Source organism: Ictalurus furcatus, chromosome 15 (genome assembly GCF_023375685.1).
Source record: "Ictalurus furcatus strain D&B chromosome 15, Billie_1.0, whole genome shotgun sequence".
Lineage (NCBI taxonomy): Eukaryota > Metazoa > Chordata > Actinopteri > Siluriformes > Ictaluridae > Ictalurus > Ictalurus furcatus.
In genome coordinates this window covers 26296708-26315337 of record NC_071269.1, presented here as the reverse complement: position 1 = coordinate 26315337, position 18630 = coordinate 26296708, and the positions used below count along the sequence as shown (strand labels likewise).

Here is an 18630-nt window from a genome sequence, read left to right as displayed (position 1 = left end):
CCCAGTCAGGATCCTGTCGGCAGAGTTTTGTACATATTGGAGTTTATTGATTGTGGATTTAGAAACTCCGGCTAAAACGGCGTTACAGTAATCTAGCCAAGTGACAACAAATGAGTTAATTAGCCTTTCAGCTAAAGAGAAGTTCAGCATTGGGCGCAGTCTAGCTATATTTCTGAGGGGAGAAAAGGATGCTTTAACAGTGCTCTGAACAAAAAAATCAAAAGTGAGGCTGGTATCAAAAATTACTCCAAGGTTCCTCATCTTACTTCGAGTCTCTAGAACAGAGCCATCAACAAACAGAGACAGTGGACCAGCTTTGAGAATTTGATGACGGGAGCCTATAAGCATGACTTCGGTTTTCCCGCTGTTCAGGCACAGAAAGTTATTATTCATCCATGTTTTTATCTCAGAAATACAGTCAGAAAGAAAAACATCAAGGTTTTCACCAGATTTTGAGTGAATGTAGATTTGGGTATCGTCAACATAAAAGTGATAACGGAGGCCGAGCGATCGCAGCAGATGCCCAAGTGGAGATAGATCAATATTGAAAAGTAAAGGGCCTAAAACTGAACCCTGAGGAACACCAGTGAGCACAGAGCTAGTGTCAGACCTGTAGCCACCCATAGAAATAAACTGGGAACGGTCAGTAAAATAGGATTTAAACCAGTTTAAAACTGTCCCAGACACACCAAAAACACTTTCAAGGCAGGTAAGTAAAAGACCATGATCCACAGTATGTGAAATTTACGAAAACCTGACTGAAGGGGTTTTGTTCTGAAGGTTACTGCTCGGATGGTCGGCTCACTTGGATGATACAGTTCCAGATTAAAGAAGACAGCTGAATGATCAGACAGTCCAATGTCAACAGATGAAAACTGCGATACAAACGAGCCATATGCAGTCACGAGATCCAGTGTATGGCCCTTGTTATGAGTCAGGTCGGTTACAAACTGTGTGAAGTTAAAACAATCAAGTAACGACAGAAATTCCTTATCCTGAGCCTCCCCTGGCACACCCTGGGCAACGTTCAGTATCATACTGCTGAGCGGCTAATCCTTCCACCACGATGCTTCCGCTATGAAGTGAAACCTCAAAGCGAAAAGAAGAAGAAGAATTCCAGACTAATACAGTATATTCAATACCATTACGGCTGTGCGCTGGGAAAATGTTTTGGCACCCCACCACAGTTCTTGAAACCTGCACCCATCTCAGTTTTTCAGCTTCTTTTTTTTTATATGAAAATGAAGTTTTTATGAAAGATTAATTTCAGTAATTGTGTATTGAAAGGATGCTTATTGATTAGAAGAATGTGCGTATTGATGAATTTTCTCCCTCTCTCTGCATGTCCGTACTCAGTTTTCTCTCTTCTGGTTGACTCTGGTTAATATCTCTCATTATACTACAGCGCTGTTGAATTCTGGATTGTGATTGGTCAGAAGGTGTTGATTGACTTTTCTTTAAAAGTAGCGCAGCTGCAAATCACAGGTTTATATGAACGCGCTTGTTCTACCACGTTATTGTTTCTATAGTAATGGCTCATTCACAGGGACCTCGAGGTATTCAGCTGACAGGACTGGTGTTTTTCCATCAAGTCAGTGTAGCAAAAAAAAGTCTCGTGGTCTGCATTTGCATATCGAACCTGATTGGCTCTTACATTTTGTGACGCGATGACACTCGCCCATCACATATTTAATACGAATTCACTGAAATTTCTAAACATTACAGACTTTAACCATTAAAAGCTGAGGTAATATTTCAAAACGCAATGGAGAAAACGTTGATAAATCAGCACACACGCATGAAAGAAGAACTTTCGTCATTAATTTATTTCAAATTTCAGTCACAGTATTTCAGGAAACAGGAATTTTACCCATGAACTTGTATAATTCTGAAGAACTGAAGCACTAAAGTGATAATATAATAAAATTCCATCTTTACCAATTAAATGTACATATACATTTTCCCCTTTTCCCCTAGCTGTGTGATGTGTTAGACAGAACAGTAAACAGTAGCTATAAGACTCGGTACAAGGTAGGAGGATGAAAAAATCTGCTGCCATCTAGTGGTCAAAACGAACATTTTCTGCATGCATGTTCTCCAACTGTGAAATGGATAAAAAATACCTTTAAAAATCATTATTTTAATCTTACCGTTGAGAATCAGGGTAAGGTAAGGAAACTGTTTTGAACACTATTTTGACGTTTGTGCTCAAAAATGGATTTTTGTTCATATTTTAAAAAAGTTTGATACTGTAGCTTTAACTAGCCAGACAGAGAGGTGTGGCTCATTGCGTCTTAATATTATTTGAGAACAGTACTCTGCCTCCCTCTGGTGGTCAAAGGTGGCATAGCCGATGACTCAGCCCCAGGCCGGTCTGTTATAAGTATCAGAAGTCAATCCACAGTTGTTCTGGCTGACTAATCACCTTCATGCAGTGATGATTTCCTTACAGGATGACTCCGCCCCCATCCACAGGGTATGAGGGATCAGTAAATGCTTGATGAGGATGGAAATGATGTAAATGATAGGATACAGCTTTCACAGTCACCACATCTCAACCCAACCCATCAGTATCATAAAAACACCAGCTAAGGATAGATGTTTTGGAGGAACAGTGTATATTGCCCCAGTACAGTTCCACAGATATGTAGAATCAATGCTAGAGAGCACTGAAGCTGTTCTGGTGCACTCAGGTGGGCCACCACCTTAGTTATACTGTACATGTTGTGTTTTCTTTTAATTTGTCACCTGTAAATGTTTCTTATTTATTGTGGAACAGTTATCACTTATTAAACTGTTAGGCATTTCCCTAAAAAAATAAAATGGTTCTCTCTAGTGACTGAAGGTATAAATGCAGCGTTGTAGGCTACTCTCTGGATCAGAATGAGCTGGTTTAGCTTTTAGCCTGCAGTGGAACCGTACTAAACTTACTCAACATGAACATTTACATTAACAGTCAAAAGTTTAGGGTCACCCAGAAAATTTCACGTTTGTTGAGGACATTTCACCCCATGCTTCTTGAAGCACATCCCACAAGTTGCATGGGTACTTTTTTACTGACCATACGGTCACGCTGCTCCCACAACAGCTCAATAGAAACTGAAGAACCCGGAGGAAACCCCCGCAGCACGGGGAGAACATGCAAGCTCCGCACACACAGGGCCTCCAACCCATGCAAGACTTTTAATTTCAGTATAGTTTCCTCTGCTGTTGCCCCATTATAAAAAACAAACTCATAATTATCCACATTTTCATACTCAACTTTATTTACACAGAAAGAGCAAAGTTGACAGTTTGAAGAAATAGTTTATTTAGCATTTACAGGATTTTTTTTCAAAAAAGAAAGAAAAAAATAGTTACCGATATGACTGTTTGTCCTTCATCTTACCTCGCTGATCCTGGGAACAGTTTATAGCTGCTATAATGTAAGTGAGAACAGGATCTAACTTTTTTAGCATGGGGACGTGCTGTTAAAGGGAAATGATCAGCTTTGGGGTGGTAACAATAATCCTGCTCCATCACACCGCCCTGTTGTGGATGATTTTCCAATAAAAGTGTTTTATTCCTCATATATCCTACTAAATAATGATCAGAATACAGTCCTAAAGTCCATGAGCTGTCATGTAGGTGTAGTAGCTGCTCATAAAACCAGATTTAAACAGATTTTATTCCCTTCAGTGTGTGAGGTGGATGTCTGTTAAAATATCTGCTGCCATCTAGTGGTCAAAATGAGCATTTTAGTATAAGGGCGGTTGTTAAATCCAGTCAATAAACTTGATTAAACACAATTTAACTAAAATAATTTATACTTTAAAAATTAGGAACAGAATTAGAAACATTTCTGCTGTCTGGATTTGTCCAGATTGGTAATGTTTGAAACTCCTAGAAGCTGCTAGAAGGTAATAATCTCTGAGCCAGTGGTAGATAAATGATCAGTGCATTAGCTAACCGCCTCAGCAAGTAAAAGCTCCAGTGTGCTGCACAGTCCCATGGTCTGGTTCCCTGCTAGTCTAATTAACTAGACTAGAACATGATAGTTTTAGATAATGTCATGTAATAATGTAGCTAGGTAAAGGTGCATTAGGTAAAATTTCTCAAAATTTCTCAAGATTATGTCTCTATCAGTTAATTAGTTAAAGCTGAATAAGATTTGAATGATTTCTTTCCTCCCGTTTTTTCTCCACAGAATTAGCATGCTAACTAGAGTTAGCGTTAGCAAGTGTTGTCATGGATAATAAAGATAGTAAAATGCCTGGATAATAAAGATATTAATAAGTATTTGCATTAAAAGGTAATAAAAATAAAAACAGTAACAGTGTTGTGATGATAATCTGAGAAATGGTCAGAGCATGGCTGGTGTTTTCTCCTCGGAAAGTCTTTAGTTTCAGATGTAAATGATTTGGTGATCGTCAGTTGGTGGAGATCGGGGGGGAAATGAACATGAAATCCAGCACAGATTGGACTTTACAATCCTTATCAGGGAAATTTGCTGCCAGGACAAATAAGAAAGAAAATCTTCTAAAGGTAAGAACATGCTTTGTTGTGGATGTTGTTGTTGTTGTTGTTGTTGTTGTTTAATCCATGGTCATTTATTCATGTGTTGAATGTGTAAGTTTGTCTACTGCTTCAACACCAGTAAAGTTGATCTATCTATCTGTCTATCAGTAAAACCTTGCAGTGGTCTGATGTCCATGTTCAGGTGTTTGGATTGAATTGAATAGCACTGAACATTACAGGTGTTTTGCTGGAGTCTGTGCATCACGTTACCTAGGCAACAGAAAGGTGATTGTGACGTCACAGTCAGTAGAACACGCTTCTATTCCAGAACTGAATTCAGGGGCTTCTGTTTTCACTTCACACCGACAAGCTGTGTATCAGACGCGTGAAGGTGAAGGTGAAGGAGAAGGATACGATGAGTTCTTGCAGGAGTTTAGTAGGATTAGCGGCGTATGCAACTGGAGCTATAGTCATGGCTGCTGGAGGATATTATTATGTTCATAAGTGTGGACATGAGGAGCGGAGGACGGAGGCCTTCGAAGGCACACCTGTCGACGAAGGTAGAGATCTTTCCATGAGTGCTTCTCAGTCCTGGTATAACCTGCACTGTTAAATGTAATTCTCTAAAGTTATTCACACAAACAGGTTTCAGTCAGGGATGTAGTCAGACCTTTCAGGCTACAATGTGGTGGCCAGGTGACCAAATATTCAGCTTTATTGTGCTGTGTGAGATGAAATACTAATCAGCATCCATAAAAAATTACAGAACGTCATTTTATACCCTTATAGTAGTAGTAATAATAATAAAATTAATAATAATAATAATTTCATGCTTAATTTATTTAAACTCTGATGAACGCCTGCTTACGGGATGTTTGTGCTTTTGCTTTTAGACCCAGTGCAGATTGTCTCTTCAGGCTTTCTGCAGTCTTCTGATGGACACAAGGACACACAGATGGACAAGGCCAACCCTGAGGTACTCCTCAAACCTCAAGCACATTCATTTACCAGATAGAAATGAGTTATTAGGCATTAGATGTTGTACTGGATTACAGTTAAGTGTAATATCTAACAATACACTCTATAGAGACCTTTTGTCCCTTACACCCGTCCACAGGAAATGTCCGGCTTTTTGCATGATTGATGACTTGTTCACCCAAAGTGTTTGTGTTGTACATATCTCCAGAATTGAATTTGGTCCTCAGAAGTGTCGAAACATGTGTGTAAACGTAAATAAAGCCTACAACATTTGTGAACTTACAGGGGTGTCTGGAAAAGGCCGAAGAGAAGGATGAGGAGGATGAGGTGTCCGTTGTTCAGTTGAACAGCGAGGAGCTCCATGTGCCGAACCTGGTGGAGAAAGTCACGCAGCTGGAGAAACTGTTCTCTGTGGTTCACAGAAAGTCTGAGATAAAAAGCAAGGTGAGTGAGAAAAGCCTCGCATTAAACAGCTCTTCTCAAACGAATATGAGTACCAATACAACTGAGAAAAGAAAATATCTCCACACTGGAAGTGATGTTCACCTGGGCCTTCAAACTGTCCAAGAGACACAATACACACTCTGACCAGACCGTGTTAAGTTCTGATCAGTTATTTATTGATCATATGCTGGGTCTCATTAAGAAATGTTCTGACCAATGGCTGTCTTTCAGGAGCTTGAGCAGGAGCGACAGGCTCAGAGAGTCCTGAAGGAGAAGTATGAAGACATGAAGGCAAGCTTGGAAGAACTTTTTTGTGTAAATACGTAATGTTGGGGATTTTAATAATAATAATAATAATATGTTTAATTTAAGTTTAAGCATTCATTCACTGGTGCATCACTCATTATTTATCACTTGAACTCATAATTGATCTCAACCAGCTGCTCTGTGGAGCTTTCTTAGCAATTTTAATGTCATTGACTAAGAAACTGAATCTGGGGAGAAGATGGAGGTTTCATCAAGACAACATCTCCAAACATACAGCCAAAATAACTGAATGGTCTAACTGGCCTGGCCAATCTACTGACTTCCTGTTGAAAATGTATGGGGGACATTAAAATTGTGGGTCGATCAGAGGAACCCTTATAACCTTGAAGAATTGAGGATTATAAGATGAGAGTAATGAACCAAATTCAACCATAATCCTGCAGAAAGATGACTAGTTCTTACTGTATATGTCTCGAAACTGTAAATGCTAACGATGGCTTTGCAGTAAAGTACTAATGCTGGTAATTTGTAGTGTCTGAATATCTTTTATCAATTTCCTACACTCAGAATAATCTGGAGCACGAGAACTCCAACCTGAAGGACCAGGTCAAAACACTGCAAGGGTCAGTGGAGAAGTTGGAGGGAGAACCCCATGAGATGTGTGAAGAGAAATTGAAGGTAATCAAGAAAAGCCTTTTCTATATTTTTCTCACCTGCAAAGTGTTTGTGCTCACAGTACGTCTGCACGTGTGTGTTTCTTCATGCTCGTTTACCGACACTTTCTCCATCGCACATATCTCCACATTTTTTGTTGGTCTTCAAACTTCTCTGAACATGTGTGTAAAAAGTAAATAAACATTTTGGATGGTGAACTCTCAGAGTCAGAAGTGCGAGCTGATGAAGCTGGAGGAGATAAGGAGAAATATGGAGGAGATGCTCTTTGAGGTGGTCAGAGAGTTTAAGAAGGAACGCAAGGTGAGTGAGAAAAGCCTCACATTAAAATGAGCTTTCAAACAGAGTGAAATGTCCCACCGCAGATGTGAACATTAAGCCATCACATGGTGTGTTTTAGGAGCGGGAGCGAGAGCGTCAGTATTACTGCGACCTTTTGGCCGGTTACGAAGACACTAAGGTAAGCTTTTCTCCTCTTCATTTTAAATGACATGTACTGTTAATTGTGTAGTTCCTGTTTGCTAATGTTTGGCTCCAGTCCCTATTCACGTACAATAAAAGCAGTCTTTGGGAGCAGAATCCACGATGGTAAGTGTTTGTGGAGTTGCAGTGGGAAATGAAAGTTAAGAACACAGATAGTGTAAAATCATTCAAATGTAATAAATGATTGAACGGCATTGATGTGGTCACGCTGTGTGCAGAAATAATATCAAATATTCACTTTACAAACTCTATCAGATTTTGTACGTTGATTTTTTGTAAATTAGCGAATAGTCTTTACAAATGTTGTAACAGAAACCTTTTATCAGACATGAATGGAGTGATTTGGTGGCACATATTAGAGGAGAATTTACTCTCATTGGCTAAGAAACTGAATCTGGCGGGGATGTTTCAACAAGACAATGACCCTTTAAATACAGCCCAAATAACTCAAGAAGGGTTATCCAATCTACTGAATTGAATCCCATTGAAAATGTAATGAAGTGAAGATGCGTTGCTGAGAGGAACTGGACAGAACTGAACCACAATCCTGCAGAAAGATGATTAGTTCTTACTGTATATGTCTCGAAACTGTAAATGCTAACGATGGCTTTGCAATAAAGTACTAATGCTGGTAATTTGTAGTGTCTGAAAACCGTTATCCATTTCATTCACTCAGGAAAGGCTGGAGTACAAGAACTCCAACCTGAAGGACCAGGTCACAACACTGCACGGGTCAGTGGAGAAGTTGGAGAGAGAACTCCATGAGACCCAGCAAATGTGTGAAGAGAAATTGAGGGTAATCAAGAAATGCATTTTCTATATTTTCCTCACCTGCAAAGTGTTTGTGCTCACAGTACGTCTGCACGTGTGTGTTTCTTCATGCTCGTTTACCAACACTTTCTCCATCGTACATATCACCACATTTTTTGTTGGTCTTCAAAATTCTCTGAACATGTGTTGTAGGGAATTTAGCCAGTGGGGGACAGAGCACAGACACACAGGAGGCCGTTTCAGTGTCACTCATGGAGAAAATCTTTGTTCAAAAATGGTTCGTGAGAAGGTGTGGGTGCGCATGTGTGAGCGTGTGTCGAAGTGGGGGTGTGAGGTGAAGGGTTTCGTCGCTGCAGGGTTGCCGAGGGCATGCTGAGGGTTTCCCGAGTAACTGGGATCCTGTTTTGCCATCAGGAAAAGTCATGGGTGCAGCCAGGGGGCAGATTCTTTGCTCGCGTCGGGATTGTCTGTAAAACACACAGCAAAGGTTAGCGCATTCACACTGAGAGTTTCCTCTACCTTGTGAGCGGAGTATCGCCCCTTTTATACTCTCCCGTCGGCTGCTGGATGGTGGAATTTTTCCGTGCTGCGCACCATTCAGCAGCCGTGTGTGTCGGTGGCCCCCTCCTGCCGCCACGCGCTCTCCGGCTGTCCAGAACATTGGTGGTGCTGAAGCGGAGCTGTCTCTTCAGCACCACAGCGGCAGTCACGGGAGGAGCGATCTTTGTTTCTTGTGTCGGCCGCAGGCCTGGCGCCACAGTACCCTCCCCTCAGCTCCATGCCTACTGCCATCATGTGTCGGGCCCACAGGGTGTCTCATCTTGAGAGGCCATCTGCATTCCATGTTGGGTCCCCGCCCGGTGCTGGACCTGGAACAAGAAATCTTGTAGGGAGAGGAACCATCGAGTTACCCAGGCATTAGTGTCCTTGGCCTTGGCCATCCACTGGAATGGGGCGTGGTCTGTCACCAGGACAAAGTGCTGCCCGGCCAAGTAGTACCGTAGCTCCTCGATGGCCCACCTCCTCTCAGCTGGGGACAACTTTGACCTAATGTAGAGGACCTCCTCCCCGTCTAAGGTCTGTGAGAGAACAGCGCGCAGCCCGGTCTCAGATGCATTTGTGTGCACGGTGAACGGGAGGGCAAAGTCTGGGTTACGTAGCATGGGGGCGCTGGTGAGGGCTTCCTTCAAGGTTTGGAATGCCCACTCCGCGTCTGCAGACCATTTCACCCAGTCCGGCTGGCCCTTCTTTGTGAGATCTGAGAGGGGGGAGGCTACAGAGGAGAAGTTAGTAGTAGTAGTAGTAGGGTAGTACCCCACCGACCCCAAGAAGGCATGTACCTGTTTTTTTTATGTAAGCCGGGGATAACCCTTCACTGCCTCAATTTTCTTCGTCTGGGGTTTCAGTAAGCCCCAGCCAATATGGTACCTGAGGTACTGTGTCTCGGTCAGCCCCAGGTGGCATGTTTTGGGGTTGGCTGTCAGCCCAGCCTTCCGAAGCTCCTTCAGGATCTCCCCCAGGTGGAACAGGTGGTCCGACCAAGTGGAGGAGTGGATGACCACATTGTCCAGGTAGGCGGCTGCGAAGGCACGATGGGGTCGCAGGACAATGTCCGTCAGCCGCTGGAACATCGTGGGTGCTCCATGTAGCCTGAAGGGGAGAACCCGGTACTACCAGTGGCCATTCGCCATGCTGAAGGCCGTCTTCGGTCTCGCCTCTGGGGCCAGCACCACTTGCCAGTATCCCTTTGTTAGGTCCAGGGTGGAGATGAACCGGGCCCTCCCCAATCACTCAACTAGGTCATCTACCATGGGGAGGGAATAGCTGTCAAACTCCGAGACTTGGTTTAGCTTCTGGAAGTAGTTGCAGGGGCGCATACTTCCATTGGGCTTCAGTACGACTATGATAGGGCTGGACCAGGGGCTGTTGGACTCCTCTATGATGTTGTCCCGCAGCATCCGGCTGACCTCCTCCTTGATAGCCTTATGGCGGGCCTCTGGGACACGATAGGGCCGCTGCCGCCCCACCACTCCTGGGTGAGTCTTGATTTCATGTTGTACCAGCTGTGCCATGCCTGGGGAGGTAGAAAAAACATCTGTAAATTGACCCACCAACTCTGTCAGTTCCTGCTTTTGTGTGGGGGTGAGCTCCTCACCCAGTTGGACCAAGGTGCCCTGGTCATGATCTTTGTCTAGGGCCACAAATGCAGAAAATACGGGTGCTGGCTCTATCCACCTCTTCAGCAGGTTCATGTGGTAAGTTTTCGTGTCTGCTCGCTTACCGGACTGCTGCAGGCGATAGTTCACGGCACCTCTCTTCTCGAGGACTGTATGTGGGCCCTGCCACCGAGCTAGGAATTTGCAGGAGCTGCTGGGTACTAGCAAGAGTAACCGATCGCCAGTTTGGAACTCGTGGGGTTGTCTGTAAAACCCCGTTCTCATATGTTCCTGGACGATCGGGGCCACTCAGTCAATCTTCTCCTGCATCTCCTGTACATACATGATGACCGAGCAGAACAGGGAAGGCTGTTCTTCCCATGCTTCCCATGCCACGTCCAATAATCCCCGAGTTCGCCGTCTGAAGAGGAGCTCGAAGGGTGTGAACCCGTGGATGCCTAGGGGCACTCTCAGATGGCGAAGAGGACATACAGCAGGAGGAGGTCCCAGTTCCTCCCTTCCTCGTCTACCACCTGGCACAACATCTGCTTCAAGGTCTGGTTGAACCGTTCGACCAGCCCATCTGTTTGTGGGTGGTAGACGGATGCTTTTAGGTGTTTCACCTGCAATAGCCGACACAGATCAGACGTTAGCTTTGATGCAAATGGGGTACCTTGGTCGATTAGGATGTCTTTTGGGATCCCCACATGGCTGAACAGGAGCACCAGTTCTTTAGCAATGTTCTGGGAGGTGACTTTATGTAGTGGTACCGCCTCAGGGTACCTGGTGGCATAGTCCACGATTACCAATATATACTCGTGAACTTTGGGAGCGGCCCGACGTGGTCCATGCCGATCCTCTCGAAGGGGACGCCTATGATGGGAAGCGGAATGAGGGGTGCTGGGCGGGGCTTCCTAGGGGCCGTGCGTTGGCACTGGGGGTATTGTTGGCAGAAGCCCTGGACCTCTGCATCCATGCCTGGCCAGACAAAGCGGTCCTTCAGCTTCTCCAGGGTGTTTCTTGCCCCCAAGTGGCCCCTGAGTGGATGAGCATGGGCCAGGTGCATCAGTGCCTGTGTTCTGGCTTTGGGGAGGTCCATGTTTTCCCCTCTGTGGTTGGTCCGGTGGTACAGTAGGCCTCCTTTGACCAGAAAGTAGGAGGAGGGGAGTCTCTGGTTCGGGCTCTGGTCGACCCCCTCGATCTGGCGCACCTGGACCCAACAATACTTCAGTCGGCTGTTCTCTTTCTGCTCTCGGCCAAAGTTCCCCTGCCGGTTTACCTGCTGGAACACAGACGAGAGCGGGTTAGTGTGTGTGTGCAGCTTACCTTCTGTCCCAGCGTCCTCCCCGCCTCGGACCATGTAGGCCTGCCACAGACAAGCTACCTTCACTCGCTGGGGCAGTTTTGGCGGGTCCAGTGTGGGGAGGACATGCCCTGCAGGCCAGGTTTTCTGGGCTTTCTTCGGTGTCCCCTGGTCTGGCTCGGTCAGTCTGGGCTCATCCTCAGGTGTCCCGTAATCCGGGCAGCTTTGGTGGTGCTGTCTGTCCTTGCCGAGCGCCAGGATGGTCAGGGTGCATTCCAGGGTGGTCAGCAGTTCCCTGGGTGTCCCAGGGGCTTGCATTCCCATGGCCCGGCGTTCTGTGGGCCGCAGAGTCCTCAGGAACCAGTCCACGGCCACCCTCTCTACAACCTCGGTGGCGGAGTGCAGGTCTGGCTGGAGCCACCTCTTGGTGAGTTGCAGGAGGGTGTCCATCTGTCCACGTGGCTTGGCTCCTGGCCTGTAGCTCCACCGGTGAAACTTTGCCGCCTGGAGGGGGCTCTGCCCACACCATGCCAGGTCTCTTTACTGCTCCGTAGTCCACTGCGTCCTCCAGAGTGAGGGCATAATAAACTGTGCGCGCCTGTCCGGAGAGCATCAGGCCGAGGATGCGCGGCCACTCTTCGATACCCCAGCTCTCCCGGTGGGCGACCCTTTCGAAGGCTTCCAGGTAGGCCTTGATGTCATCGTCTGGGGTCAAGTGGGGAAGCAGGTCCTGGGCTTCTCGGCTGGGATCAGAGTGAGGAGGGGCAGCCACAGGGGTCATGGCTTTCAGGGCCAGCAGCTCCCGGGTTGCGACCTGCTGTGTTATCGTCTGCTGCTGGAGGCTGGCCTCCATTAGTTGCTGCAGCATGGAATCCATCTATTATTATTATTAATTTATTTTTTTTTTTTGTAGGGGCAGGTCTGTGCTCATGCCCATATCCTCCACCAGTGTAGGGAATTTAGCCAGCAGGGGACAGAGCACAGACACACAGGAGGCCGTTTCAGTGTCACTCGTGGAGAAAATCTTTGTTCAAAAATGGTTTGTGAGAAAGTGTGGGTGCGCGTGTGTGTCGAAGTGGGGGTGTGAGGTGAAGGGTTTCATCACCGCGGGGTTGCCGAGGGCGTGATGGGGGTCTCCTGAGTAACGGGGATTCCGTTTTGCCCTCAGGAAAAGCCGTGGGTGCAGCCAGGGGGCATAATCTTTGCTCGCGTCGGAATTGTCTATAAAACACACAGCAAAGGTTAGCGCATACACACTGAGAGCCTCCTCTCCCTTGCGAGTGGAATATCGCCCCTTTTATACTCTCCCGTCATCTGCTGGATGGTGGAATCTTTCCATGCTCTCCGGCTGTCCAAAACATTGGTGGTGCTGAAGCGGAGTTGTCTCTTCAGCACCACAGCGGCAGTCACGGGAGGAGCGATCTTTGTTTCTTGTGCGTCGGCCGCGTGCCTGTCGCCACAGTGTGTAAAAAGTTAATAAATCTTACAGCATTTTGGATGGTGGACTTTCAGGGTCAGAAGTGCGAGCTGATGAACCTGGAGTTCAGAAGGAAGAATCTGGATGAGATGCTCTTTGAGGTAGTCAGAGATGCTGGGCTGATAATCAAGGTGAGTAAGAAAAGCCTCACAGCGTCTGTTTACAACTATGCATTTTCTAAAAAAGAAAAAAAAAAGTGAAATGGCCCATTGCAGATGTGAACATTAAACACTCACATAATAACATTTTTTTGTTGAACTTCCAGTCCTGTCTGGATGAAGCTGAGGAGAGAGCTAAGATTGCTCTAGAGTCCAACGCTCAGCTGGAGCACGAGAACTCCAACCTGAAGGACCAGGTCACAACACTGCAAGGGTCAGTGGAGAAGTTGGAGAGAGAACTCCATGAGACCCAGCAGATGTGTGAAGAAAAATTGAAGGTAATCGAGAAAAGCCGTTTCTATATTTTCCTCACCTGCAAAGTGTTTGTGCTCACAGTACGTCTGCACGTGTGTGTTTCTTCATGCTTGTTTACCGACACTTTCTCCATCGTACATATCTCCACATTTTTTGTTGGTCTTCAAACATCTCTGAACATGTGTGTAAAAAGTAAATAAATCCTGCAACATTTTGGATGGTGAACTCTCAGAGTCAGAAGTGCGAGCTGATGAAGCTGGAGGAGATAAGGAGAAATATGGAGGAGATGCTCTTTGAGGTGGTCAGAGAGTTTAAGAAGGAACGCAAGGTGAGTGAGAAAAGCCTCACATTAAAATGAGCTTTCACACAGAGTGAAATGTCCCACCGCAGATGTGAACATTAAGCCCTCACATGGTGTGTGTTAGGAGCGGGAGCGAGAGCAGAAGGATCACACAAACCTTTTGTCCCAGTATGAACACATTAAGGTAAGCTTCTTTCTCATGAAGCCACGACTGCTGTGTGTGTGTGTGTGTGTAAGAAATGTTTCGTAGCCAGAGGAGTAAATAGGTAATGTTGGGTAATTTAAAATCCATTCATTGGGCAATCGCGCATTATTTATCACTCGAGCTCATAACTGATCTCAACAAGCTTTCTATCTAATATGGCCGAGTACGGTATCTCACTGTCTTTCGAAACAACAACGTCTATTCCAAATCAGGAGACTCTTGTTTATGGTCTGGAAAAGAACGGCCACCTAGTAATACCTGATCAGATTTACTTTAGTGTTTGGGTTTCTTACGTTCCAGAAAGATCAGAAAAGATCTCTGGACTCTCTCATAATCTACTACAGAGCTAGTCCGCGGTGCTGTATTGAACCAGTATGGGGTCGTTACACAGCGTTTCATCATGACACTCATACATGGTGTTCCTGTATGATCTTTATTTAATAACGATGGAGAAAATGCCTTTAGGAAACGGGGAACACCACGCGTAATGAAGTAATACAGCGATTCTCTTTAGAGACCCGGTTGTTGTTGTGATGTTCTGCACGCAGCGTGTGGACTGCCTGGTCTGTGGAGTGGGAGCTCTATATAAAATCATTTCTTTTGGGATATTCGGGCCAGTTGTTATAGAAATACGGCTTAGTACGGCAGTATTTTGGTCCGGCTACTGGAACAATCCACCGACCAAAAAAACACTGTGCTCCTTTGACTCATATCTGTATTTGTCTCTGACTTTGTGTCTGTTCATTCTTAATCATTCATTTCTGTTCCATCTGCTGGTCGTTGAACTTCAAGGGCTGTCCGGCTGACACTCAGAAGAATGCTCAGAATACTCAGCGCTGCAGTACGCTGGAGAAAGAGATGCTCACCCTGATGGAACATCTGAAATGTATGCAGGGCTTATTAGAGGACCCTGTAAGGTCAGAACTGTAATGTCAGAAGATGTTCAGGTACGTGAGAAAAGCTTTCCACGAAGCCGTACTTCTGAATAATAATAACGAGTGTCGAGTTACACTACAGGCTGAACTCCTGGTCCTCAGTAAATAATGCTAACATTTCTGTTTCTTTCTCGTTTTAACACGGAATCGATGACGTCAACGACCTGAAAATATAACATCGCCAACAAAGATGCTGCACATCGTTTAACATAAAGAAAATAAAAAATAATCCGTGAAACACAGAAAGAAATAAAGAACAATCTATGAACCATTTTGTAATGTTCCGTTTATATTATTGATTTCACGATACTGTAAACGTACCTTACGACTCTATACCAGCTGAAGTATCACGATACCTCGCAATATCGTGTTCATTCATCATTCAGATCTACAAAATGAACCAGATTTACAGAAATACGCAGATACGAGTGAAAAGAGACGAAGTGAAAGTTCCTCTGAAGACTTCATCGACGAGAATGAAGAACGGGCTGTCGGAAAAGCTCAAGAACAATCGTACAGTTGGCGATTCGCTAATTCAACGCGTCACGTATTTCATCTCCTGTTCCCTCGAGCGGTGAAATCATGCGAATGGAAAGTGTCCTCAGAGTACGAAGAATGAACGCAACATTAGGGATAAATAACTGAATATTATTTACGCACGGCGGTTAGCGTAACGTTAGCTCGCTTACAAACAAACAAACAAACAAACAGGAAATGGTTAAAGATTCAGGTGAAGAATTCCGGTTCAATGAAATGCGTGAAAGCAGCGAGACGTGTCATTTTAGTGAAAATAATATTAACCGCTGCACATACAACATTATTACGGTACTACCGTACCTATTACTTTAGTATCGCGAGACTACCGTAGTACCGGTACTGTTCAACCCTAGTTTATATATTGTTCTGTTTTTCTGTTCTCTTGTTCATTCGAAGGAGAAAATGACGTCGCAGAGTTGCAGTTCGGCCGAGAACGTATAATTCCGCTCCTGAAAAGCGTTCGCCCTTCCGCCGGGGATCGCAAGTTTGAACGGTGGCGATGCCGCTGCCCCCTGTGGCCGGGAGTGAAGAGAGCAAACATGGCTTTACTGTCTCTCTCCTGTCAATTACAGAGACAACAGCCAACTGGGGGGGTTGGGGGGGGGGGGGTGTTGTGGTGTTGTTCTACAGTTCTATACAAACTACTAAAAGTTTCTGCCTCATTAAATCCAGCCCCAGGTCCATGTCGTAGGAGGAGGTAACAGCACAACACATCCTGCTACCCGTGCTGGTTAATGGGGCTCTGCTAGAAGATTCATTCGAACTGTCAGGTTTATAAAGATTGTAAAGATCTTGTCTTTTTTTTTTCATCCAGGGAAGGAAAACATCCCCATCATCCTGACACCGTGCTGCAATACTATAAGATTTTACTCATCACTTAGAAGCTCATGCTGTGTGGGTACATTTTGTTTTCATTCATATACCTCAGCTGCTATGTATGCAAATCAGTGTGCGTATTACATGGTACAACCGTTCACACCTGTAGAACATTACTGTGTACTTCATAAAGCGTTAACAGATTTTGTATGGAATGTAGTATCCGGAAATAAACTACAGAGTATTTTTAAAAGTTGCCTTTTTGAATTTTGTTCCCCAACTTTTATTACAGCTTCACAGGAGAGTGTACGAAGTCATTGAAGTAAATATGCTTTTATCATAAAATACGTCGGGTCCAGTGCGTCTTATTCCATTCTGAATTGCATATTCTTATTGAATGTAAGAAAATATATATATACACACAAATATAGAATATATATACAAAATATAATATCGTGTTAAGTGTGAGCTCTCAGCTATTCAGACCTAAACACAGATGACAAACCCGTCTCCACACCGACAGAACAAAGGATTTCAAGGCTTTAAGAGTAATCTTATTCTAGGGAAATTTAATACAAGCAACACATTTATAGTGGCGGACATCACAGACATGTCTTCAGCTGGAACGTTCACTAAAACCCAGCAAAAAGGTATCAGACATTTATTTTCAGTTCAGGCTGGAGTTCTCCAGAGAGGTGACGGTAACAAACATGCAGGTACGTTCTGGACTTTTCCCTGACTTTTCCTTCTCGTACACGCCTCCTTCCTGAAAATCCCACATCGTGTTCTGACTCCGTCTAAAATTTATATCCTGATAAATTACATTACAATACACTTTATTCAGAGATATTACCAATATCATTTTATTGATTTTTTTAAAAACATTTATTGTTGACGATTAGAAGCTGATCTGATCATAACATTTCATACTGAACGTTTAAAACTGTAAAATGTTACGACTTCTAGAGATTTTTTAAATGTTTACAAATAATCTTGTAAAATAGTGTTCGTTTAAAAAATAAATAAATAAATAAATAAATAATTTAAGCTATTAATACATACAGGGTGTCCCAAAAGTCTCCGTACACGGTTGGAAATTAACCCCCCTTTTTTTTTTTTTTTTTTTTTTTTTTTTAAGCAAAACATTTTCCAAAATTTTTCATTCTTATATTTTATATATATTTATATGAAATTTCTTTGAGAAAAGAAGAACATATTGAAATCTTTCTCGTGGCTGGATCAGGAAACTGTCGCAAGGCTGCGATGGACTTTTACAGGACACACGGCGAGCACATCACACGGTCACCAAACTTATTAATAAATTCGCTGCATGATCAGCGTCGTCGTATCTTCCGCGTTCTCAGAGTACGGAGAAACTTTTCAGTGGTTTATGTTCAGGAAGAACGATGAAATCATGTTTGAGGAAAACAAACACCTTCACTTTGTGTAAATAACAACACTTCTTACTAGCGGATTGTTCATGATGCTTTGTTTAAAAAAAAAAAAAACCATTGAAAAGATTTGAGAAAATTTGAAGTCTGTAAAATGAACATTTTAGGTTTTTGAAGCTTAAAGGGGGAAAAAACGTTTGACGACTCGTGAAATAATCGTGACTATCGTGAATATATGGTGAAATAAATGATCGCAGTATCGATGATGTATCGTCACATGGCTCCGCACTAACCTTAAGGATAAAAACCGCAACATTTCTGAGTGTTCCTATAAAAGGATTTACCTAAACTAATTCCAGACTAATACACTATATTCCATACCATTACGGCTGTGCGCTGTGAAAAAGTTTTGGCACCCCACCACAGTTCTCCTTGAAACCTGCACCCATCTCAGTTTTTCAGCTTCTTTTTTTTTTTATATGAAAATGAAGTTTTTATGAAAGATTAATTTCAGTAATTGTGTATTGAAAGGATGCTTATTGATTAGAAGAATGTGCGTATTGATGAATTTTCTCCCTCTCTCTGCATGTCCGTACTCAGTTTTCTCTCTTCTGGTTGACTCTGGTTAATATCTCATTATACTACAGCGCTGTTGAATTCTGGATTGTGATTGGTCAGAAGGTGTTGATTGACTTTTCTTTAAAAGTAGCGCAGCTGCAAATCACAGGTTTATATGAACGCGCTCGTTCTACCACGTTATTGTTTCTATAGTAACGGCTCATTCACAGGGACCTCGAGGTATTCAGCTGACAGGACTGGTGTTTTTCCATCAAGTCAGTGTAGCAAAAAAAAGTCTCGTGGTCTGCATTTGCATATCGAACCTGATTGGCTCTTACATTTTGTGACACGATGACAATCGCCCCTCACATATTTAATACGAATTCGCTGAAATTTCTAAACATTACAGACTTTAACCGTTAAAAG

General features: G+C 43.9%; 2 protein-coding genes across 9 annotated transcripts in view; one reads left to right on the top strand and one right to left on the bottom strand.

Annotated features, from left to right (window-relative positions):
* The first annotated feature begins 4699 nt into the window (after positions 1 to 4699).
* Positions 4700 to 16496, top strand: LOC128618959 (tropomyosin alpha-1 chain-like). Of its 4 annotated transcripts, none has more exons than XM_053642699.1 (14): positions 4700 to 5057; positions 5391 to 5473; positions 5761 to 5919; positions 6151 to 6210; positions 6754 to 6864; positions 7066 to 7161; positions 7259 to 7318; positions 8018 to 8137; positions 13084 to 13179; positions 13314 to 13484; positions 13694 to 13789; positions 13887 to 13946; positions 14760 to 14914; positions 15093 to 15192. In XM_053642699.1, the coding sequence occupies exons 1-13, from the start codon at positions 4913 to 4915 to the stop codon at positions 14895 to 14897; spliced, it is 1395 nt and encodes a 464-aa protein (XP_053498674.1). In that variant the 5' UTR covers positions 4700 to 4912; the 3' UTR covers positions 14898 to 14914; positions 15093 to 15192. The 4 variants fall into 4 exon arrangements, with proteins under 4 accessions (XP_053498674.1, XP_053498672.1, XP_053498673.1 ...); XM_053642697.1 differs by lacking the exon at positions 15093 to 15192 and adding an exon at positions 16254 to 16496 and having other exon boundaries at positions 4826 to 5057; XM_053642698.1 differs by lacking the exon at positions 15093 to 15192 and adding an exon at positions 15836 to 16035 and having other exon boundaries at positions 4826 to 5057.
* An 890-nt stretch (positions 16497 to 17386) lies between these two features.
* Positions 17387 to 18630, bottom strand: part of slc9a8 (solute carrier family 9 member 8) — a 39141-nt gene continuing 37897 nt past the window's right edge. For 4 of the 5 annotated variants that reach the window (XM_053642695.1, XM_053642693.1, XM_053642692.1 and 1 more), the window contains one exon: positions 17387 to 18630. This exon is cut by the window's right edge and continues 2378 nt beyond it. The gene's annotated coding sequence lies outside the window, so the exon portion shown is untranslated. The other variant, XM_053642691.1, reaches the window with a different exon arrangement.

Coding starts and splice junctions, on each gene's coding strand:
- LOC128618959 (XM_053642697.1), top strand. CDS start 4,913: ATGAGTTCTTGCAGGAGTTTAGTAGGATTAGCGGCGTATGCAACTGGA. Junction 5,920..6,150: donor AGTCTGAGATAAAAAGCAAG/GTGAGTGAGAAA, acceptor GCTGTCTTTCAG/GAGCTTGAGCAGGAGCGACA. Junction 6,211..6,753: donor AGAAGTATGAAGACATGAAG/GCAAGCTTGGAA, acceptor TCCTACACTCAG/AATAATCTGGAGCACGAGAA.